The sequence below is a fragment of the Struthio camelus genome, chromosome Z (assembly GCF_040807025.1).
Source record: "Struthio camelus isolate bStrCam1 chromosome Z, bStrCam1.hap1, whole genome shotgun sequence".
In the NCBI taxonomy this organism is placed as follows: Eukaryota; Metazoa; Chordata; class Aves; order Struthioniformes; family Struthionidae; genus Struthio; species Struthio camelus.
In genome coordinates this window covers 32561092-32585951 of record NC_090982.1, presented here as the reverse complement: position 1 = coordinate 32585951, position 24860 = coordinate 32561092, and the positions used below count along the sequence as shown (strand labels likewise).

Here is a 24860-nt window from a genome sequence, read left to right as displayed (position 1 = left end):
TCTAATTTCAGCCAGCACCATTCACACAACTAACATTTAGATCCAGTTAGAAGAGGTGTCACCTTTAAGGCGCAGGGCTAGCCTATATGTCAATGGAAATAGGAATCACCCTGAGAGCTCTGATGTGGTCACTATGGTTTTACATTAGAGGACAAACCTTTTGTCCTCTGAAATCAGTATCTGACAGATCAGTATCTGTCAAGTTAATTTTTTAATTCATTTTATTCACTGGTGCTCAAGGCTTATAAAGAGTCTTTACACATTTTTGAAACAGTCTTCTTTCCCTACCCTTCCTTCCCCCTTTAAATAGTAATAGTGTATACACTTTAATAGTAGGGTTTTCTTTTTTATTACTATTATTATTCAGTGGGACTTCCACAGTAATTATTAAAATAGTTTATATTGACCAAGATGAAAGAGGGCAAGCTTTCACGCTGCCCAAACTTATGCCTTTATGCAGATCCTATTCTTTAATTTCTAATCATGCTCCACTGCCGGCTGCAATGTTGCTGGAAAGCTTGGGAGTACAGTTCATTTTCTTTAGGTGTTGATGTGAATTAATTTCATACTGAAAGAGTGTTCCTTGAACAGTGGCTTAATGCATTTTACTTTATCCATACTAAAACATATCATTACCTACAAAAAGGAATTGAGGATTTTTCAGGAAAAGAAAAAAGAAGCAAGTAATGGCCTTATTAGCTCTGAGAACACCCTTTGAACCATTAACTCCAAAACAAACTTACTGTTACGAGTGGAACTGAACTTTGTCTTTTTGACCAGTGTAAAAGATCAGTTGGATTCAATAGTAAATAAGTTCTCCACGTGATTTTTTTTTTTTAACAAATGTTAGAAGCCACAGCCTCCCCGCCTCCATCTCTTATTTGCTAAATTGATTGGGTATCCCAATTGCATTCTCATGATGCAGCACAGATTGCACATTAAAAGCTTTTTAGCAGTGGTCAGGCTGAGACGTGTGATGAAATAACATACAGAATGTAGTGTACTGTATGTGAAGCCAGAAGAGCTCAGTTTGCACTTATAATGTGAATTCTGCCCCCTTCTTGTATTCATAGCTTCACCATATGCTATCCTACAGCCTCATAAGTTTTCGTACAAAACCTTTTAAAGAAATAAAGTCTCCTAAACTGGCAAAAAATGTGATCCAGATTATTTTTCCCATGGTATTCTTCCCTTGCCAATGGTATCAGGTACTTTTAACTAGGTCATCACAATGTTAAGAAATAAAAAAGGAATATTCAAGACCATTTTCTACTTCTACCACTGTTTTAGGAGACAGAGTGCAAAATTTACCTGCTATGCCACCTGACTAACTGTTTGCCAGCCTATCTTCCTCCTTAGAAATGCAATATGAAAAACAACCCCAAAGGTAAGCACACATGACACAAACAGCACAGAACTATGTCTTTCTACTTCTTGGTACTGTTCAGTGCTGCGAGCCTTCGAGATCTTTTTCTAAAGGCTAATTTCAAGGTACAAAAACTCTACACTCAAAGCCCATTATAAATCTCAAAGTAATGTACAGTTTATGGGTGAAAAGAAGCTTTTAGAAAAATCCAAATAAACGCTAAAGGTTAGAAAAGAAATGTAAAGGAAAAAAATCAGGTATAAATTTCATTTGTGAATGTAGCTTGTTTTATTCCTGGCATGACTTTAGTCCAGTAACTTGGCTTCAATGAGTAATGACAATAAAGCTTTTCTGCTTTAATTCTAGATTTTCTTGTTTTATTTGTAGGCTTTGCAGATCTTCAGCTTAAAAGGAAGACGGTGCTGCTAACGAGTAAAATGAAGACAGCAACATGCAATTGTTCTTATTGTTTCATCTGAGTGGGAAGAAAATGCTGTAATTGAAGTCTCTAATTTCAGTGTTACAGATCACATGTACCTAGTTCACTTACATTCATATCTGCCTTCACATTAGTATTATGAGATTCAAATGTGTTGCTCAGGAGGGAAACGGTGGGAGAATTATATGTAGCAGAATTGCAAAATAAGATATGCCTATGTTTAGATATTGTATCACTGTAACAGAGCTGCCTTAAAATTTCATTTTGTGAGTTATGACAGATACGCTTAAATCAGATAAGCTGTATTTGTAAGTTATTGAAGAGATAATTACTTAGCAACCAATGAAGCCATAGCTCACCAGTGCCTCTCATTTATGCAAGCACAATAATATTACAAGTTGCCTAGATTAGGAACGAAAGTCATTAAAATGTGATTGCAGCAGACTAACTGGCAACATAAAACACCTTTAATAAATGCATGACTAGGTGCTCAGTGTACTCCTTTTGTAAACTTATGCAAAAAATCCCCAACATAAACAAGACCTAGCCCGGGCTGAAGTATTTTCCATGTGTGATGAGTTAACACCCCCAGCTATTGGGTGGTTAAATACTCCTGGTTCAGATACAGGCAGTGATTTAAGCCTGATGCTCAGCTAAAAGCACCTGTAACCTGCTGAACCAGCCACTCTGCTTCTTCTGTTGATTCCCCTGAATTGCACCAGGCGCCTTGGAGATCCCCATGCTCACTGTCCGCGAAGGAGGCCAGAAGGGGAAGGGCCTACAGGGGACCGAGGGGATTGAGGATGGGAGCTTCACCAGCCAGACCCACAGTGCTGGCGGCAGAAACTGTCTAACAGCACAATTCCAGCACACGATTAGGTGCACACATCACTAGCCTTGTCCCTTGGGGAGGGTGGCCGAGAGGCAGTATTCGCTGTCTTGGGCGGCTTTGCAGTGTCCCGGAGGAGGGGGGCCAGGGCGCAGCTGTTCTGAGCACTCAATCACATGGTCTTGGGGACGTTTTAATAAACTCAGACCGGCAACAGAGCCAACAGCTTCCCCTTAAAATAAAAGAGCTACTCGGGAGCACGGCACGGTGAGGAAGCGACTTGTGTGGGCGAGAAGAGGGGAACCCCAGCACCCAGCGAAAATGTCCGACAGAACCCCCTTCGAAACAGATATGCTGACGCTCACGCGATTTGTTATGGAAAAGGGGCGCCGAGTGAAAGGAGCTACAGGGGAGCTAACGCAGCTGCTCAACTCCATGCTGACAGCCATAAAGGCCATTTCCTCCGCGGTCAGGAAGGCAGGCCTTGCCCACATGTGAGTCCTACTTAGAAATACGGGGAGGAGGAGGAGGAAGAGGTGGTAGAGAAATATTCTTGCACAGGGAAAAGGACAGGGATTCCTAAATACATTGCAAGTGTCTTTTTTAAGCCAAGTGACTGTAGGCATGAAGGCAGAGTGTGGACTATCAAGAGTGGGAAATTCGAGATCTCCTTTTCTGGAGCATTTCAGTATTGGGCCCAAGGTGGCCATTTAGACTAATTGCAGTAGTGTAATATTTTAGTCTTCAAACTTCAGCCAGAGCTTCAGTGCCCTACTATTCACCTCATAACCCTTTGTAAATGTTGATATTAGAGTATTTTTAAATCTTTTGTGAATTTGCAGAGTAGCATACTGTCATATTTTCTCCTAATGTACAAGCACAGTGCCAGAGCTGTGTAAACCAGGGCTCGCCTTATCTTGGGGAGTCCAGATCCCTGATGGCAGTATGAGTCATGGTATAAAGCAGCAGCCCTATGAGAAATGCCACATGCATTCCTGAGTACGTTCTCCCCTCCTGCCCCATGTACTGTTAAGGTTATAGATGGGAAGACTGGAAAGGCCCTATATGAAAAGCAAGCACATTAACTTGACATCTAGTATTTTAGAAAATGTAATCAAAGAATTGACCTAGCAAAACCTGGAATGATTTGAGCTGGTTGGCTCCACTTCATGCAGCCACTTGGATAAGACATACAGGTAAATTTTTTAATGATGATCTGCCAGAAGCAGCTCAGAGGGCTAGAAATCACTAATTATACTGTATATTTAAGATATACTTTTTCTGGTTTATGTATTGAAATATATGCTTGGGTGTATGCATTTGTATGTGTGTGTATGTGTGTGGGTTTTTATATAAATACACACACACACACACGTAAAGCAGATGGGGACAAAATCTGTGTATGGAAGACAATTATTTGTTTTTTAGCTGTGGAAACACCAACATGTATGGCATCCTGGGTTTTTTTTTTTTTTTTTTGCACTTCTGTTTAGTATTTGGTCAAAGACTTCAATGATCTTTGCAAACCATGAATTGAATCAGTACTATCACGCCCATTTTTCAGGTGTGGAGCATAATGTGTAGTGAAAAATAAAAGCTTCTAGGGATGACCAAGAAATATCCAAACTACCCAAACACATAAACGAGTAATTTGCATCATTCAAATTACTATAGCTAGCCATGATCTTTTGGAAGTCCCTGTGGCAGACTTTCAATGTGGGTGACTGGCTTCCATCTGCCTGCATGTGTGCCTCTATCTCTCCACAAAGAAGAGCCAGAAGCTTATCTTCTGAAAAATGAAGGTAAAGAGCTCTAATCCTGCTATGTATGTATATATGTGTGTATATATATATATATTTATATATATATATATAAAACCATATTATTAAAATCATGGCTGTAGAAAGGAAGCATCATAACCTAACCCACTCCAGTGTCACCAGGTAAAACAGATAGCTCTTGATTCTGAGATACAGTTTAGAATAGCAAATTATTCAGAGGTATCTTTCAAGCTCCTGATTTCTGGGAAGCTGAGGACCTATGGGACAGGCATTAAAGGACTATCACAAAGCATGGAACAGCTGCGTGAGCTGTCCCAGCAGCAGAAAATAACATGCCTGCCAACTACCCCTTCTCCTTCTCCAGGTTTGGCATTGCTGGCACTATGAATGTGACTGGTGATGAAGTGAAGAAGCTGGATGTGTTGTCCAACTCCCTGGTGATCAATATGCTCCAGTCATCCTACAGCACTTGCGTCCTGGTAACGGAGGAGAACAAGGAGGCCATCATCACCCCCAAAGACAAGCGGGTCTGTGCAGCCTTTGACTTCAGAGGGTTTTCGGCTCAGGCAGCAGCAGGTGGCACTCTTGTTTCAACTATGAAACATGGGCTTGGCCCCCAGACCAACTCTTCCGAAGGGCATTCAGCAAATTTGCATTATTATTGCATTGCTTTGATTATTAACTGTGGTTGAGATATGAGCTCAGCCACTAAAGGAGCTGTTGGGGGGGAAATCGTTATTAAACTTTGGTTAAGGGGCAGGGGGAACAATAATTCTGGAGCTTGTAAACACACGCCAGATCCCAGGTTTAAGCGTGCTATTACTTTCCTTGACCATTAGTGTAGCTGTTTTGAATAGTGTTATTATTTAGGTAGGATAAAATAAGATGATGGTCTGGCAGAACTGGATTTTAAATTGTATGTCCAGAGGAAACACGTGACTGCTTCAGTGGGGCTCCTCCAGGAGGAGAACCTGTTGCACTGAGACAGTGCTTACCTTAATCTAACCTATGTTTTCCCAAGACCATCTCTCTCTTACTTCTCACCCTCATATCTCACATTACAGGCAAATCCCTTAGTTCAGAATAAAATGTAACAAAACCCATTTATTAAAGCAAGCTGCTCCCTTCAGAATGACTCTCTCCTTTTGCTTTTGAGCTGCTTCTCACGCTGCTCGGAGGTAGAGGACTGCTCCTCTGTCACACAATTTTGTGCTGTCTAAGCAGGAGCAGGCCCTCTCCTGTTTTGGTGGCTGGCCCAGTAGGTAAAGGGCAGCGTGCTACTGGGCCAATAGTGCCGCCTTCCCGGAGGAGCTCCATCAAATGCACTAGGAACGCTGAACACAGGCATAAAAAAATGGGTTTTACCAAGTAAAGGGAAATATCATTTAATGCTTCAATTGCTACTTCTGTTTTAGGGGAAATACGTGGTATGCTTTGATCCCCTTGATGGCTCATCCAATATAGATTGCTTGGCACCGATAGGAACAATATTTGCTATCTACAAAAAGGTAAGAGGATGAACAAAGCACGATTCACTTGACGAAAACAAAATGTTCTGGGTATGTGAGCTTGCTTAGTTTCATTCCTAGGCCCTTAACGTTAAGCAGCTTTGGGCTCAGCAGCTCTTTAGAAAGAGCAGATGAGACACTTGTGATCCACCTGTGCTAAAGAGCTTTCTGAATTCCTTGGAAGTGGATACTTAGCCCTAGGAAATTGCTGGCACTTCCTTCCTTGAGACACATGGGCACTTCAATAAACCGCTCTCGTGGGTCTGGGCAGCTGGTGAGCTACTTCAGTCATGCTTTACTCACTGCAGGAAAGGGGAAGGGTGTTGTGGTGCAGAGTCAAACCTGCAGGCTCACCTGGAGCTCTAGTGTCCACCATGGCTACTAATTTCATTATTTGTCTTCCATGATACTGCGGAGGTCTGAGGCTGAAGGTCACTGCCCAGACCACATTACAGTTACCAGAGCGGTGGCCTCCCCATGCATGTTTATGCAGATGGTAACAATGGAGGCCTCCTAAGGATGGTGAGAAGTGGTCACCTCCAGCTGCCTGAGCCCAGCTGGAACGGCTGCTCTGCAGCCAATTAACAATTGCTAATAGTTAAGAGTTGTGCCAAGTCTTGTGATTTGACTGCTAATCTCCCAGCAGTTGGTGTTTTTCCTAAAGCCTGTGTTCACAGTCATATGACTGTGGGAGACTCCCCCCACTTTTTTTTTAAGTAAGTTTTACATCCCTTGTGACTGCAAATGAAGGCTTACAAACTCAAACACTACATCTCAAAGCACGAGGAATGAGGATATCTTTTCAAGGCCCTCTCATCTTTTAGCCCATCACTTTCAAGCTAATCATGATTTTTTACGTGTAAGGTAGGTGATATTCCAATTATCACCAGCGAGAACACATCTACCTGTAAACCAGGCAGAGTCATGGCACAAGCTGAGCAGAGTGACAGCACAAACCCAGTGGCTGCCCGTGACATTAATTTTTAGGATAAGCCCCTGTCACAGGGTCACCCAGGCAGGCCAGCTCTCTCCAAGACACCGCCTGGGCATGGCTCGTACTCATAGGAAGAGCAGATCTTCTGCCTTGGTTTCTGTAGGGAAGAGAGCTGAGCAGCAGCCATGCCACATGCCCTCATGGTCAGAAATGGGGCCCTTATCCCTTTGTTTACCGCTAGAAATATAGCCTCAGAGACTACCCACCTCCCTACATTTAAGATAAGCATAGCAGACAACGCACAGCTGCTGCCTAAAGATGGTAAGCGTTGCATTCCAAATATTAAATAGTAGCTTTCTGTCTGGAAGAAGAAGTGTTGTGTTTAGTTTACGCCACGTAACTCCCAGGGCAAGTGATCAGTGTGATTCGTGTAACTTAGCTCAGTGAAATACAGATTAGGCTTCTCTATACTCTTTAACTCACTTGTTAATTCATGCAAAGGCAATGAACTTCCTAGCCTTCCCCAGGATTTTGCTTCGGAATAGTAACGTTTTGCAAAGATTTCATGTTATTTCCAAACACTGAAGTTTTCCACTCATTTTCTAAGTTTTCCATAACTGCTATTCTAATATACATTAATATATTCATTGAAAACACTGTTTCTAAGTTATTGTTTTTCATGCGAGTGGATACTCATCAGTTCTTTGTAAAAAGTTATTTACATTGCTTAGTGCAAATTCTTTATACCCAAATGAAAACAGTGCCACTAGGATGAAGCACAGTTTTTTAATTACCAGAATAACTTACCAATTTCTCCTGTAAAGATAGAAGCAGCGCTGCATTCACAGACTTTCACTTGGATAATTCTTTTCTTTACAACGCTAATTCCAAAGTTTATATTAATACGCCTTCCTCTCACATAATAGTTTTACTGAGAAATATTTTAACTTCTAACTTCAAATCCTTTAAAATAAACAAATAATGATAGGAGCTTTAATAATTGTTGCTGTAGGGTAGCGTGAAAGGAATAAAAGTGACATGTTTACCCCAGTGGAAGAAAATGCTTTAAGAAAGAAAGTATAAATTTATTTCAAGCCATTTAAATTGCAAGAACATCATTTTGGAAAAGCTAGAACAAGTCTACTTCCAACGGGTCATTCTCAGCCCCTGTCTGATGTTTGGTACCTTCCAATTCTCAGATGTTCGCATGGCTGATTTTCTCACCATGCCAGTGCCTTAACTTCATTCCCAAAGGCACACACTCCAGAACTGAAATATTGGCTTCATTTTAGGAAGAAGAAAGTCAACACTTTTCCATGAAGGCCAGAGTTAGTCAATACATTTCAAACCTTAATATGATTCGCCATTGCTGCTCCTGATATGCAGACAGGATCGCCACAAACAGCCTCAGGTATCATCACCTCCTGTGAGAAAACCCCTGTATCGGTTTCTTAGAAGAGCTATCAGGAAATAAGTGCCATCTTAGGTTTATTTCATTTTCCACCTACCTTTTTCCTACTGAAGGATGGCGGTACTGTTATGAAGGCGGTGGTCCATACAGCGGCGCTAAGGGAGAAGACTGGCTGAAGCTGAAGTGAGCGGGGTTCCTCAGCACCTTGACAGTCACTGCCTGGTGGGATGCCCTCAGTTGGTGGAGTGTCAGGCTCTGGGGATAAAAAAAATATTTTTTTTGCCTGGATTCTTCCCCATTCTTCACCCCACTGAGCTGAATCTGCAATGCACAATTCACACTCCATCTGTGTGCTATTACTACTACTTTGCTTTATTTCTTTATTTTCAGCTTTGCCCAGATCCCAGATGTATTTGCCCCTCCATAATTGCCATAAGGAATATCCTTTTTTCCCCACAGAGAAGGTATAAGGAGTCAGAACATGAAACATATGATATGAATGGAGACCTGGAAATCAAGACCTTCTGGAGCTACTCCCAGTGCTGAGGAGAACTCCCATGCATGATGTAGGCAAATCATACATGCAAAAATTTTCAAACTTAGGTATCGCCTGAGGGTACCTGACTCCATGGACCTTATTTCATCTGCTTCCCAGCCACAAAGCACTGAAGTGACTTTGTCAGAGATCGAACCTTCAGTCTGTGCAGTCTTTATATTCTAAAGACTATTTCAAAGATTTGCATAAAGAAATTTCACTGCGTCCATCTCCCAGCCAACATGGAACAGAAAGGAAATTCCATCTGCACACCAGAAAGAAGTGAAAATATTCAGCAGTTATCCGAGTCTACTGTTCAGCTTAATTCTCTGGTTTGTTTTGTATTACACAGCCCTTGGCAGGACATAATTACTTCAGTGTTAACAATGAAATATCAGCTGATCTTTGGCTTTTTTACACTCCAATAAGCTCTACAAAAATTTGTTTGAAGCTGAACTTTTTTTCTTCATTTGGAAGCTGGCTTTTGAAAACACAGTTGCAGCTAAGGACTAAAAACCAAGTGCATTCTGGCCAAATGTCCATCCTCCAGAGGAGAGATTCCTTTGTTTTTTCAAAATAGTCAATAAGTGTATGGTTTCTCAGCCGTATAAACATAGAGAGAAAAAAGCATTCCAGTGATAGGGCTGAAAAGCTCATCTCAGAAAAATGTATTTTAAAACAACATCACATAAAACCTCTAGTTACATATACTGTGTATAAACACTATGTCCTTTAAAATAAACCTCTTTATTGTATTTATACAAAATTAAAGCAGCATTTTTTAAATTAGGAAAATATATAAAAAGCTAGAAAAAATGAAATATGTTTGTAATGAGCCGTGTAGCAGTATGCTTAATTCTGCATTTAATATTGCAAATAAGTCTACTATAGACAATATTGCTTTAGATGCTAAGATGCGTATGCCATTGAGGATGCATTTTTAAAAGAAAAGATACTATGGAAGGTATAATAGATGGTTTTGAAAAAGATTGTTTAGTAGAGAGCTGATAGTCAATATGCAAACTTCTGGTGTATACAAATGCTTTAACTAGTGCCTTTACTAGTGCACTAACTAGTGCTAACGAGTGCTTTTACTAGTCTGCCTTTATTACATGCATTATTACCTTTCTGAATAAGCAGTTTGACACAGAGTGATTCTTAGGGACTACATGCCAGGTGTATTGCACATGCTATATTTCAGTCTCCATGGTAGGCGAGAAAAAAAAAAGGATTTCCTCCACAGAAAAACTTGGCAAAACAAGGGGTGGGGAGGACTTTGAGCAAAATACAAGAAAAAAACCTCTGAAAGCTAAAGCAACAAATGTTTTCAACCATAACCTTTCCGCTTCAGAAGAAAACATTTTGATGTGGCACTACTGCCTGCGCATGTCATGAAAGATGTAGTTTTGGTGCCCCATGCCTCTGTTTTCCTCTAACGGCTGGCATACAATGATGAACCTGATCCCCCCAATACCCATGGCCTTTCACCTTGCTGGGGCCCTGACAGGCACTCTGGGACCTCCCTGCCTCCAGGCGTGGTAGAGAATTTGTCAATTTGTTTCAAGGTTTTTATCTTCCTGTGGAAACATTCCATGGAAAGTATTCTTGATTTTTTAAAGCATTTACTCAGTCTTAACTATTTGCTTTCCTACACAAAACAGCCTCTAGTGATTTTGTTTTTGTTTTAAAGCAGATACTTTGGGATAGATCTGAGATTTCTACCCAGCTGCTACTCAATTTGATTAAGCCACTGAACCAGTTAATTGAGACAGGGACGGAGGGGCTTATTTTAATTCCTAATAAACCAGCAGTAGAAAACAGGTAGAAAATCTGCCACAGCTGACAAATTCTTTTAGGATAATTATTAGACATTAATATCAAGCATTCCCTATCCATGTTGTGGTTAGCTTAAGCAGGAGAGAGGGAGAGGGGAGTTTAAACAGCTTGCCCAGGAAGTGCAGGCTGGAGTCCGTATTCCCAAGTACTCTAGGGTGGTCTTCTTTCTCATCCCACCAGTCAATCTCTCTTGTGGCTGAGGCACACTTGAGAGCTGGCTGGAAATATTTATATATTAATATATAAGGTTAGGCTTATAGCTTAGGCTATTCTTGTTCAATGATAACCAGAGGATCAAATGGGAATATGAGTGCTGGAAATTGATAGTAGATTAAAAAACTCGAGTAAAATGATATGCAAAAGTTATACATGAACATATATATACACACACACACACATTATATACCCAGACACATACATTGTGTATGTGCGCACATTAATCACACCTCAGTTACCAGCAGAAACCTAGGCACAATTTTCATTCCATCATGTTGCATCATCTATCCTTTTACTCTACTCCTAGAGTACTCCTATCCTTTTACTCTATCCTTTTACTGGAAGCAATCTTTCTGCAAGGCATGAAATGCTGATTACTGCATTCTCCCTCACAATTATCCCTGTAAAAGATATCAGCAAGAGAGCTTATGTTTAAACTTTCTGAAAAGTTACTACCTCTTTTCTGTCTCAGATTTCTGATGCTCTTGAACTCATATTCCAAGTGGTATCAGCTTTGTTGCATGTATCACATTGACTGCATGACTTGTATAAAATAAACTCCCACCAGCCTGTCCCACCATGCACATATGCTTGTACCAAACTTGCTCTGAACTAGTGGGAACCACCTCTGTTTTGATTGTTTCAAAGGCCTAGGTTGACAGAAGAAGGAAATCTGCTCCAAGTGTCTATTACTGAAATGTTCTTTCAGTTGTTTCCCATGAGAATTTAACTTTCAGTCCTATGGTAACTCTTTCCTCAGGAAACAAATGATGAGCCCTCTGAAAAAGATGCTTTGCAGCCCGGACGCAATATTGTTGCTGCAGGATATGCCCTGTATGGCAGCGCTACCCTGGTGGCCCTCTCCACTGGGCAAGGAGTCGACTGCTTCATGCTCGATCCGGTACAATCACAACGTTAATAACATTGCTATTACCCTTTAGAAGTTACCTATCTGGGTCTACTCATTTTTGCTGCTCCTCATCTCTGAAATTGAGACAATCTATGCTGTTCTCCCTTCACCCACCTCTCCTCGCAGCCCTCCTGTATCTTACTAGTACTCAATAGTACATGTGTGTGTTGTTTGCAATACTTCTGTGGAGTTTTTTTTTTCTTCTATTCAGTGAACAATAGTAAGCCAAATAGCATTTGAGATCCTGTTCATTCAAACCAGACTGCTGGTTTGCACATGGAAATACTTCAGAAAAATTTAATCTGCACAGTGTCTTTGCCTCCTCTTAAAGGACTCCTGCTTTTTTCTTGTTTTTGCCTTTCCTGTTTGTAAAACAACCTCAACTTGTTCAGTGTGTGAACCGGGTTGAGGACAATTGACTGATACCGTGCATGCATGGACATGTCTGATTCCCTGAGAGCAATTCAGTTTTATGGCTAAATGCTCTGACTGGCATACTCAATTTTCAAGAGCAGAATTGTGCCCATACAATTAGACATACGTCGATCCTCAACATCCAGCCCAGGAACTCCACAACAGTTATTGAGGGAATGAGAGGAGACTGCCCCTTTGAAAAACCAGCATTAGATTTAGGCAATAACATAGAAATTCTGTTTAATCAAAGGTCTGATTGTTTTCGAAACGCCACATTCACTTTATCAATAAGCTCAGTAAAGAGATCATTCTCTCAGAGGTGGAAGTTTCATTTGAACTCTGGACGGCAACTTCTGGAGGGAGCTGGCCACTTTAGTCGCTTCAAGGTGTAAGTAAGATTAAGTAAGGCAAGCAAGAAGAGTTCAAGAATCACAAGGTAGTATAATGTATTAATTAGTAACCTCATAATCTGTGGGCACGAAGAGAATGGTACCCACAGTCCATCAACTTCTGAGGGTGACTGGTCTTCATTCAATATGCTAACAATTACAGTTGAACTGCTTTTTGTTTATACTACCTATATGGCAAGTTTTCCTGAACTTAACACTGATTCTGTGATTTTTGATCTGTTTGAAATGCTATGAAGTTATATACAAGACTAGTGATGAAAAGACCAAGCTGTGCTAGCGTTTCTGCAATCTCTATCATGGCAACTGTTAGGAAAGTTGACAAAATGTTCTTCTGCCTGCTTATAACTGGTCTCTGCTGTTCCTCTGTAGGCTCTCGGGGAATTTATTTTGGTGGATAAAGATGTCAAAATCAAGAAGAAAGGGAAGACCTACAGTCTCAACGAAGGTTATGCCAAGTATTTTGACCCTGCAATGACAGAATATTTACAAAAGAAGAAATTCCCTGAGGTAAGGAAGTAGTTGCTCTGTACCCAATTCACTGTGCACTGGCAAACGCTGCCTTCCACACAGTCCTGACCGAAGGGAGCACATGTGGCTGCCTTGCTGAATTCAGCTCCTCATAACCCTTTGATACCATCTGGTTCATTTTGGCTCCACAGCTAAGGTGTTAGTTTCCAATGCCCTGACACTGTTTTGCAGCTTAGACTTTGGTAAACAAATTTATAGCTAGTCCATTGTTGAGCGAAGGAAGAGCTGCCGTACATGAAGAACCAGGCTTTTCAACAAACCTCCGAAACTGTGCGAGCAAAACGTGCATATTTGAATATGCAACTCAGTCATGTATGCAGTTGTGCATGTGGGGCTAGATCCCATTTACTGCTCAGAAGGTAATTGAAGGAATTTGGGAAGAATAACCTTACTCTTCCCGTACACTTTTACATCTGAGCAACGCAGTATAGTGCTTGCACTGCCTGCTTGCCTCTTATGGAGCACAAAACAGCCCATACGTTAATAAAGGAGAGTGGGAGACACAACTCTTAACTTTTTTAAGAAAATTATATCGTACCCTTCAAGGAGACAAAGCTGAAAATTTTCTAGGTCTGATGAACACCCTCATGGGCACCCGCAGCTCTGTACTGCCTCTGGTCAATGCTACGAGGACACAACACAAGCTTTCAATGTTACCTGGAAGCTCTCTGGAAAGTGCAACTATATGCGACCAGTAAGCCACAGCAAAACGTGGTGAAATGTAACCCCTCAAGACTGACTTTAGCCAGGAAGCTGGTTTTAATCCTCTTCCTACTAAAATAAAGACATCTATGGGATTTTTTTTAAGCTATTAGTTATTCAGATTTCTTATAGGGCACATGTAAAAGCCAATGCATCCAGGAGAAAGCTTCAGGGTGCTATACAAGAAAAAGGCAATGAATAAGACTTTAAGCTACATCTCTGGGAAAGGTTCCTTCTGAGCTGCAAATCTGATCTTACTGCCCTGACTAGAGCTGCAATGCTGATGTCTGGGAAAAGGCTCTCATGCATATTACTCTAGATCGTCTCTGTAGAGGGTGTCACCTCACAGCATTTTGCATATGTTTAGTGAGTAACTTTGAAACTCCAGCAGGAGCTTTCAGCCTAGGTGCTGGAGAAGTGGAAGCCACCTGCGCAGCTTTCCTGCTGTCTGACAACTAACCTGGTTGGGAAATAGCTGCTGGGCTTCTTGCACTGTCCATAGTATGCTGAGCTATGTATTCAGTACTATGCACTGAAAATGGATTTATTTACTTATGTTTTCACAAACCACCCAAATGGTGTTTTAAAAAACCTAAACAAATAAACACCACCAGACAAAGAGGAAAAAGTTGAATACTTATGGAATTAGAGATTTCTTACAGATTTCAAACACTTTGGGGAAAGACCAGAGAGACAGCAATATATCACCACAGGCTCTGCAAGATCATCTCTATCATGTGATTTACTAAATCCTTAGGTCAGGACATACAGGAAGAACCTCATTTACAAACACTATTTAATCTCAAACTTGTGCTTCATTTGGGGAAAAGCGTCATCTTCTGCTACTTGGCAGAAGATGTTTTTGTCACTTTAAAGCAAGCAGTATGCTAGCAGACTGATTAGCCAGGGCCAGGCCAGACCAGGCACCAATTTCAGTTTTTTGTTGCTTTCTAATGCCTCTTTTTTCCCTCCTTGGTCCTATCCCCAGTTCACCCGTCCCCCAGTTCTTGGCCAACGTGCTGTTCAGATGATTCACCAACATTGCCACAGGAAATAGAAGAGCTAAAAATAGAGCAGAAAAACAAAATATGATGATGCCCATAACATATTTCTTATTCTATATCACTGTCCTTGACCACTAAACATAACAGAGGGAATTTTTGTGTGGAGGGGAGAGATTTTCCCTTGCCATCTAATGACAGTGACCAGGCTTTTTGGACTACAGAGCCAGGCTGACTGTCAAAACTCCTTGTGGGCTACCATTCATCTAAGGCTTCATACTTGAATTAAAAGCACTAGAAAGGGGACATAGTTCTGTAGATCAGCTGTAAGCCTCTTACCATTGCCATGTGGAGCACAGTGGGAAGTACCTGTCTAGATGCAACCATTTCTTCTGTAACGGCAGTCCAGAGTAAAGCTAATTTTTTGGTTAAGCATCACAAAACCTCCTGCTGCTTGACCAGCTGGAAGAGCAAGCTGCTCTTTGCAAGGCTCTAGTCCAGCATGCTTTGTATAACAGGCACTGCTGCCGCAAAAGCTGTGTCTGGTCAAACTTCCCTCCAACCTCTTTCCAAAGTGAGTTGTTCTCCCAGTAATATGGCCCTAGTCTCCAGCTGGCACTGGTTCATCGATGGCAGAACAAACAAACATACCACAGGCACCACCATACTTTCCTGTTCCACTTCTTTTCAACTTAATTGCCTATGGCCACAAGAGAAACGGCAGCATGTTGGCCAAGAGCCTTGCAGTGGAGACCCAGTGGTTAAGGACCTGTCGTAGCAATACTACAGGAACGGCACCTGGACACACAGCAGGAAGCCTTCTCCTGCCAGCCCAGCTATGCCTGAGTGACATGAAAAAGCTAAGAAAAGCACTGTGCTTTTGTCACTGTAACTGTACATCATAAAGGTGTGATGCAGGGAGTTGCTGTTGTGGTCTGTAGGAAAGGGATTTTTTTCCCCCATACTCTCCTAGTCATCACAGTAATGCAAGAAAAACACGGTCTCGCTCTCCTGCAGAGGAATATAGCTGTCACACAAGGTAGTAGAAAAGGTGAGAAAGAGACTTTGATCATATCATGAAGGGGGAAAAAAAAAAAACACAGGACCTATACATTATAAACCCTTTCATTCCTTTAGGTTAAGCAAAGAAAAGCAGCAGAAAGAGTGAAACTAATAGAAACCACAACTTTACTCAAATGCCATGGATACTGACTAAGGGAACATCAAGGCTCTCCAGCTCTTTCATTAGCATCAGCTGAACCAGTGTGAAGTTCTTACTGGGCAAATACAGTTTGGCATTACTGAGAAGTGGAGACGAATTTCTCTAGCGTTCATGCCCTGTTATTTTCCTTGAGAAGAAAGCCTGGGCGATATGCCCGGCGTATATGCAAGCATGTAACACATATTAAGTTTCTCATCTGTAAGATAAATATACAAGTGGCTAAACTGGAGAAACAAGAAGTTTCTAAAGGGACTAAACTAGAGGGACTATTTATTACTCCTGTGCAAGTAGCTGGACACTAGGGGAAATGAAAAATCTGACTTCAGTCTGCAGTTCGAGTGACCACTGTACTAGAATGGAGCAATGTGTGGTCTATATTTTTCTCAGCACAGTCTCAGCACTGTGCTGAGCAGTGCATTCCTATCAAGATAAGAGACAACTAAAATTCTCTGTGGCCTTTCACTAAGCTGACATAACACTGCCCGAGTACACGTAAGCTGCATAAATGACCTGAACACAAGTAGGAAGCTCAGCACATCCCAAAAGCGTTTGATTTGTACATAAGCAGTTCAGCTGGGCAGCTCATGCTTAGCAAGTTTTACCCTTGCAGGGTGCAGACTTCTTATCTGATAAGGTTGTAAATGCAGCCTGTGCCATGGCCTACTTGTTGTCAGTATTCAAGTTCAACAAAGTTTTTTCAAGACTTGCTTCATCACCTTCTGAAACCATAAAAGAGAGCTCTTCCTTTAACTGTATTTTTAAAGGTAATTTCAGATTATAATCACATCTTTCCCTGAAAATTGTCTTTTGTTAAAACTGCAGACTTCTCTCTGGCCCCTCTTTAAGGTGTTTTTTTCTAACCTCAGATTTTACAGCTGCAAGGTCACAGGTGCAAACAGCCGTGAGATGGAGGAGCTATCATCTAACGTCTAAATATGTGATTATTTGAGGGTAAACCATGGGAATTAAGGAATCAAATACTTGAAAGTATTTTTCAGTTGTGTCTGGAAATAGTACGACCAACAGCCAGGTTTAAACAAGACAAAGAAAACATAAAAGCTCCAGGCTGTGTCTTTTCCATCAAGGCTTTCATACTTTTTACTGTTTTCCTCTGAATTTTCAACAGCTCTTCTAATCTATACAATAAGAAAGCAGCATGGGAAATAGCACGAGTGCAGCTGAACAAGGATTGCATAGGCCAGAACAGTTCCCTATTCCAATTTTACTACCAGCTGTAACAAATATCACAAGCCTCATATTTAGTGGTTTTCTCAGGACTCAAGTTCCTATAGTATTGTATTACATCATATCGTGTAATTACAAGAGAATCTGTTCCCATTTCAAAAGAGAGAAAAATATCAAAACTTCACAGTTGCATAGAGCAGTTTGAAAAAGTGATTTCAAAACAGAAGAACATTTTTTTTTCATCTACTTTTTCCCCCTCCCACTTGCATGTTTTTTTCACCCAACTAACTTCATGATGTTGTTGGGAGACTAACTTGTGATGGCTTTGTTCTCGGAGCTGGCATTGCTGCACAAGTTCTCTCTTTACATATTTCTCCAAAACTACTATCAGCATAAGGCAAGGTTTGCAGAGAGCAGCAAGACCTGTTACTAGACAATTGATCCAGATGGAAAAAGCATGCAGAAGTCCTCTTCAAACTTTTAGCATTGTACCACACAAATATGCAGAGTATTAAATGTATGTGACGCTCCAGCCTTCAGTAATTTTCTGGGAAAGGCCAGGATTCCTCTTCTGCTTCATTGAAGAGAGAGACTGAAAAATGTCACAATACCCAAAAGACTTTCTGGCATACTAGCTTTCAAAGAGCTTTCCTTCAGTTTATAGCTTTATTGCGTAATTCCTCTTTGTAAAAGTCCTTCATATGATGCTTTTCTCCTGCTGGAGCTTATTTAGTTTATATTACTTCTATTTGTTCAAGTCACCATGCTCGTCCTCCGTACTTTCCGCCATACCATTGTTATCATCAGCAACCCTAAGAGTGACGTGTTTTCCTGACTGCTCTCCCTAAAAAGACATGTCCTTCAAAAACGTTAACGTCTAAGCTGAAAGTGAGAAAAACTACATTTGCAAAGAGATTCCTGTCTCCCAGATCAAGTTCCAAAATGAATGCTCTGACCAGTTTCACAACGTAGCAGGTAAGCTAGAAGGAAAACAGCCAGAGCCCCCTGGGAACTCTCTGGACTTGTAGCAAAAAGTGACATTTTCCCCCTCACCTCGTGGCTTAGGAGCTAGCAAAGGATCAGCAGTTGGCTGGATACCTTACTCCGATCATGGGAAGAAGCTTTTTCACTCACTGTTTTCAGCCTTTGTTCGTTCACAGACTGGGGGTTGACATCGCATTGTTGTGCACTCGAATTAGTAAATAAAGCTCTAAAGTGCTCTTTTTGGAATCTCATAGATAGTCACGCATTTTAGAAAAAGCTAAATTTTGGGTTGGTTTAGGCATTTACAGTGTGCTATAAGCAGCAGTTGATTTAAGCAACTTTGATGTCTGGTTTATAACAAAACAACATTTTGTTGTGTTACCAGCTGCCTAGCTTGATAGATACAAAGCTTTACCCTATGTTTTTCAGGATGGCAGTTCCCCATATGGTGCCAGGTATGTGGGCTCCATGGTAGCTGATGTTCACCGTACGTTGATGTATGGCGGGATCTTCATGTACCCAGCGAATCAGAAGAGTCCTAAAGGAAAGGTAAATCATTTGACTTCTTCCATAGTGAACTTAGTTGACCCAATACCTCTGCTTTTCCAGGAGATATAAAGGAAAAGTTTAAATACCTACACAGATAATGATTTTCCATTCCTGGAGACAATTTTTCATGGATGTGATGGTCAGCAGTCCAATTTAGAATACCTTGGAAGGCAAGAAATCTTCCTACGCATTTTTGTTTTACAAATTGCCCAAACGCATTTCACTGAAGCTGAAGTCTTGATACATTTGTCTAAACAAAAACCTTTCGATGCCCCAGAAGCTATTTGAGATACCTATCTGTAGCTAGCAGATACAACACTGGACGGAGGGTGACCTGTGCCTTTGGGCTGTCACCTGGAGCCCAAGTAGGGTATTCAAAACGTGAGACAGGGTTTTCTCCAAAGTTTGGACAAATGAGTCTCCTACCTCTCATTTCTAACGGGTGCTGAGCTTTCTGACACCAGCCCTGAAAACACAGGCTTCTGCTAACTGGGCTAAAAATATCTCTCGGGGAAGGAGAGTTTCATGCATGCCAAGACTGGTGTTCTGGTAAGTTAGCTATCCTTTCCAATGAGGAAACCTGTACAAAATATAATATGACTTAATGAGGTGCAATGCTACACAGTGACTCCCTGTCCGTACTGGGCCATGGACCACAGTCAACCTCAGTTTTTCTCCTGGGGTAGCAGGCACCCTTGTTATCAAACTTCTAAATGAAAATGTTTTAAAAGAGATCTGGTTATACCGCTGGACCACCGGTAACCTGCAGATCACACTTTGGAAGTGATTAGCTCCATGCATTACAGATTGGTCATGCTGTGCTGACTCCAACACCTTCTTCTGGCCAATACTATACCTGAAAACTTCTATTTAAATGTTTCTATATCCTTGGCTGGTGTATGCAGGAGTTTGTCCTCATAAATCTACTTGCCCCATCCTTATGGTTGTATCAGAACATACTGATCTGCGCAGTTCTTTGAGGGATGGAGGAGTATTGTTTCATCCAGGTGAGCATGCATTTATCATTTGAAGAATAGCAGATCCAGAAAATGCAGGAAATAAGGAGAACAGGAGAAGAACTGTGTTCAGAATTCACAAACAAAAAGCATTGTCTGTATGTCAGCACAGAAAAAAAAATTAGTTTAAATATTTGATGTAGCATCTCGGGAAAAAAGTCATTAAATGACAGGTATCTGTATCAGAACAAGAAACAGTAGGAATTTGCTGTGTGTGAATGAAGTGGACTTGCTGACTGCCCTCTTCAAGTTAAACACTCTTTGTTTGTAAAACTACATTAAACCATTGTCAAAAACAATGGCTGAGAAACAAGAGAAAAGAACAAATGTACAAAGTATAAGGATTTTAATAGAAGTCAAGATTTCCGTATGCGTTAGCCTGCATCGGCTATTCGATGTGCATTGTGCTGCCACAGGAGAGAGAAACGACAGAAACAAAACTACTATCATTACATATAAAACCTTTCTTTCCTTCTCAGAGTCCAGGTGATAATAATGTACTTAGCCTCTCAAAATAGCTGAGAAGATATGCTGCTTTTTTTACTAACCCGCAAAAATTCTGTCTGGAGCAAAGAGAACCATATTGTGCTGTGAAACTGATTCAAAAGCAGAAGCAGGGGCTTTCTACTATTTACAGGAAAAAAATATATGGAGTGGTTAATGGATTTCTGAAGCAAAGGTTCAGGACCCCAGTTCCCATCTTGCGTTGTCTGCAGCATATAGGAGTGCTGTATTGCTATCATTTCACACAAACTTCTTTTTGGAAAGGTGACGCTTTGTGTCTGGCACCCTAATCATTCCCCTGAAAGATGGTCTATGCACTTAGATAGGAGCTGAAAGGAAGCAAATGCGACTGGATTCGATCCAAAAGTTTTAGTCAAAATGTAAACGATATGCATGTTGTCCCTAGCCTATAGATTGCTTCCCATAAATTAAAGAAAGTGAGCATAAAATGATGAGTCAATCTTCTGGCTTCACTATACAGAAGTAAGCAATGCAGAACCAGCCAACCTATAGATGCTCTCTTCAAACTGGAAATGTTAAATAATATTTTTGTGATAGTTCTCTGCTACATTAAAAATGTTAAGCCCATCAAAAGACAGAAGGTTCCAGTTCTAAGCCAAGTTTCATTACTACTGGCAGGAAAGCCATGCCGTGTCGCAGTGAAGCGACGAGAAACTCAGCACGTGGCTCCTCAGTGATACCACTATGGCGTTCTGGCTCATAACCATTCAGAAGGTGGCCATGCTCCAAGGGGAGCCACCAAGGCTGTTGGTTCCACGTTGCCTGTCACATGGACTCCTCTACTGCAAACAGCATTTCAGCATGCTTCAAAGACCAGAATGAAGGCAGTGTGCGCTGCTTAAGTTTGTGACTTATCACAGTTTTATTACAAGCAGGGTGACAGAGGAATGAGAGATGGTAAAGGCCTCTGTTCAATCCGTCCCCTTGTCCCTGTGTATGGCTGTGCTCTGTCATGCTTCCTTTTCCTCCAGAAAACTGTCTGGCTTTTGCGCATACAGAAAGCCTTTACATGATTTCTACTACCATTATTGTACATCAGCACCTCAGAAAAGGCCAATGAAACATTCAGCTAAATCTATAGAAATAATATCTGTCAAAAAACAGCCAGTTATCCTCTGTACCCTTTCAAGCTTAGAAACTTTTGGTATATGTCCTAAATAACTTTGTATTCAGCTGGAATACAGGCATAACAGAGGCTAATATTTTTAATGATGTGAACAGATATCAGGGTCCAACTGCCTTCATACTAAAAGTGAAAATTTACTTTTAATAATTACTGTAGTTACTTTCTAAAACAGAGTCGCTGTCTGCTTGAGTGCAGGCCACTAGTATCTATTTACATTTCTGAAGAGCTGCAATCAAAACCTGGTATACAAGACCAGGAGCATCGAATTTCAAACTCCAAAATATCCTGACCAAACACAACACAATTACCCCAAGCTTCAGGATAACAAATAAAGCTTGTACACAAGAAGAGACTTTGGCTTTTGTTCCCCGGTATTGTTGCTGTTCCTAGCTTAACCATATCACTATCGTCTGTGGCCCCAGCAGCTACTTTGATATTTTTGACAAAATACAGCTTAACTGGTGCTGCACACCACTGCATCAGCTTGCAAACTAAGGTGCGGATGCTTGGTTGTGCAGTCAGCGTGCTATTCCTCGGGAGAGAAGGTGTGAAGGGAGGTGGGAAGAGGAGAGGAAGGAAAAAGGGGAGGAAGTTCAATATGAAATTTACCAAAAATCGCAGAAGTAAGGTTAAGTTCTGGCAAGTTCTTTGGTGTTATTTCCCCAAACGCAAGTGCCTGCTTCCTCTTTTCTTCTAGCTCCGGCTTCTCTACGAGTGCAACCCCATGGCCTTCATCGTTGAGCAGGCAGGTGGGATGGCCACTACAGGGACTGAGGCCGTGCTGGATGTGAAACCCGAGGCTCTTCACCAAAGGGTCCCTTTTATTCTTGGTTCTCCAGATGACGTGCAGGAATACCTCACTTGTGTACAGAAACACCAAAAGAGCAGCTAAAAGTACTTCCACACCAGACCTTGCTCATCTGTCTACTGGAAACACAGGGCAGCTCAAGGTGTTGTTGGATGCTAGCATTTCAACACCCTACTCTCTGTGAAAAATCCCTTTTTATGAGAACATGAGAAATTGTGAGAATGGCTGGTGGAAAAAAAAGTTTCATTTCTCCTTGCAAACAAATGTAAAAATTATTTAACTGTAGTTTCTGCAATGTAAATGTAGAAACAGTGGCGTGATTATTAAGCAGTAGCTACTTACTTTATGACTTTAACAAAATAAGTCGATTGTGTCAGTCCCCCCATTTAATCTAAGGCCAGACGTCTGACGTCACAGTAGCTGGAGTTGTCCAAGGCTGAAAATTTTCATGACAACTTTCGCGATGCCTTTATCTGGATTTGCTGCCAGAGGTTTTATTGCAGGTGCTTTCACTCTTCTCAGGGTCGACAAGATAAGAAGTCCTGTGCTGTATGAAGCAGCGTTTTTAGGTTCCAGATTATATTTGTCTCGGGTTACTAATAAAGATGAAAACACAGCAACCTTGCTGGGCAATTCAGTTCTTACATGAATGGGAAAATGCCTGATTTACAGACAGGTAATCTTCAATGGCACAACTTACAAAATGCCATTGTTCAGTATGCAGCGCTTGGCTCATCCCTATCCCCTGTTTATCCATAGTCCCCTGGAACTAAGATGAGCTACTGCCACCAAGCAGTTGCTACACCTATTTCCTTTACTTTGAAAGGTTCTCATTTCACATTTGCACTCTCCCTCTTACGTATACTTCTTAGCTATCCACATAGCACATCCATCATAGTTGAATTAGCTCTGAAATAAGCCTGCATCTGTTAAGCTATGAGGAAAAAAAATTAAGAGAAATGTGCAACTATGTTAAAGAGGGTGAAAACTGAGGTCCGGGTCACTTTAAGTATAAGACATACCGTCACTTCAACTGGAACTACAGCTGATCCTTGATAGCCTTCCTGTCTCCTGCAGGCCTCATTATATGGACATTTCTTTTGGCGACAGTCTTGCCTTAGGCAGCTCCTGCCCCAGCTGCTCATTTTCACTCCGCTCCTGGCTGGGCTTGTACACAACTTTATGAAGAACGCTTTGTGAACTAAATTAGGACATAGATCACAGTTAAAAATACTCTGAGCGGGGAGGGGGGAAGCTGTTTTTAAAACTTATAACCATGTTCTATTATTCATAAAGAGGTAACAGGCTGAATAAAGGCAGACAGAGAGCTACACAGAGCAGGTTATCCCAGGGGTCGGGATGTGATTTCAGTACTGCTTCAGGTATCAAACTGCTAAACTGCTCTTTCCACAGGTCTTTATCTGACACTCTCTAAGGCTGTAACAGTGACAAGAGGCTAGGATCAGCAAGTACACCGTGTACTTGTTTATTCTGCTCTTTGTCATGTGCTTGCTGAATCTCGGCTATCAACAGCAGGACACAACCAACACTTAACTCCTGGAGACCACAGAGGAACCAGAAAAGACTGAGAGCGTTTACGTAATGGACAAAGCAGCCTTATCCCGGAGAATGTAATTGTGTGCTCTGTGAAAGCTAGCAAACTTGCTTTCTCTTCCAGCAAAAAGACACATACAAATATATATCGATACACCTAGGCTCTGTGAGAACACAAATGTTGACGTCTTCAATACATTGCAGAACTCTACTGCATTTTTTTGAAGTAGAAAACTTAAAACCAAGCAGATCGTGAGGGTAGTGTAGAAACGCAGTGACCCCAGCATCAGGAGAAAGAGCATGCATAACCCCGTCCCATTTCCAGCTGGCCCAAAGCAATACTTAGGGACAGAGCAAGAGTGCAGCACACACGAAGTGGCAGTTCCCAGTGTAACTGCAGGGCTTCTAACGACCACTTCTTTAGAGACATGCTGAAATAAAAGTCGTGTCACAGCAGGTATAACACAGCCTAGTGACCAAGTTCCCAGCTCTCATGCTGACAGTTAAACCAGTATCCGCAGTACCTTAGTATCAGAGTAAGAACATAGGAGTTGCCTTGATGTAAGTACAATTTCATAGCAAAACCTGCTGATAATCCCAACTGCTAGCCTTTCTCCATTTTTTTTCCCTGTGTTTGTACAGGAAAAGTGGAGAATCTAGTGCTAGGTAGCCGGCCTTACCAACAACTGTAGTTTTGGTAGATGTTGATGATTAAATGATAAAGCCCACAGTCTGTGGGCTGATGGGTGACTGGTACCTAAAGAGCGATCAAGATCTTGTCTGAGCCAGTGTTATGCTCCAGTAAACAACCCATGCAAACCCGAAGCGCAGTTAGAGAAAGCAGTGACTTTCTTCGGTGTGAACTGTGGTTTTCCTTCACTAGCATCCCACTTTGACCTCCTGCACTGAGGCTATTTTTCCAGGCCGTTACACGTTCTCAGTCGCCTCTAGAGTATCAGAGCTACCTTGCAACTGGTTTATTCTGAGGAGAGAGAGGGAATTAGTAGTATCGTGGTTTGACAGAAAAGGCAAAGGCACAAGGGGTAAGCTGCAGGCTGGGAGAGCCTGGCT

At 41.5% G+C, this 24860-nt stretch overlaps 1 protein-coding gene and 1 long non-coding RNA gene across 3 annotated transcripts; one reads left to right on the top strand and one right to left on the bottom strand.

Moving 5' to 3' along the window:
* Nucleotides 1–2632: 2632 nt before the first annotated feature.
* LOC104143019 (fructose-1,6-bisphosphatase isozyme 2) lies at nucleotides 2633–22853 on the top strand. Of its 2 annotated transcripts, XM_009673254.2 has the most exons (7): nucleotides 2633–3128; nucleotides 4780–4942; nucleotides 5831–5923; nucleotides 11616–11756; nucleotides 12959–13096; nucleotides 18641–18760; nucleotides 22125–22853. In XM_009673254.2, exons 1-7 carry the CDS (start codon nucleotides 2956–2958, stop codon nucleotides 22317–22319), a joined length of 1023 nt encoding a protein of 340 aa, XP_009671549.1. In that variant the 5' UTR covers nucleotides 2633–2955; the 3' UTR covers nucleotides 22320–22853. The 2 variants fall into 2 exon arrangements, with proteins under 2 accessions (XP_009671549.1, XP_068783459.1); XM_068927358.1 differs by lacking the exon at nucleotides 11616–11756 and having other exon boundaries at nucleotides 2851–3128; nucleotides 22125–22768.
* LOC138064496 (uncharacterized) lies at nucleotides 7962–9294 on the bottom strand. The gene is made up of 3 exons (XR_011137758.1): nucleotides 8889–9294; nucleotides 8366–8523; nucleotides 7962–8281 (listed from the first exon to the last, which is right to left on the bottom strand). It is a non-coding gene; the product is annotated as an uncharacterized lncRNA (long non-coding RNA).
* Nucleotides 22854–24860: the final 2007 nt, after the last annotated feature.

Coding starts and splice junctions, on each gene's coding strand:
- LOC104143019 (XM_009673254.2), top strand. CDS start 2,956: ATGTCCGACAGAACCCCCTTCGAAACAGATATGCTGACGCTCACGCGA. Junction 4,943..5,830: donor TCACCCCCAAAGACAAGCGG/GTCTGTGCAGCC, acceptor CTTCTGTTTTAG/GGGAAATACGTGGTATGCTT. Junction 5,924..11,615: donor TATTTGCTATCTACAAAAAG/GTAAGAGGATGA, acceptor CTCTTTCCTCAG/GAAACAAATGATGAGCCCTC.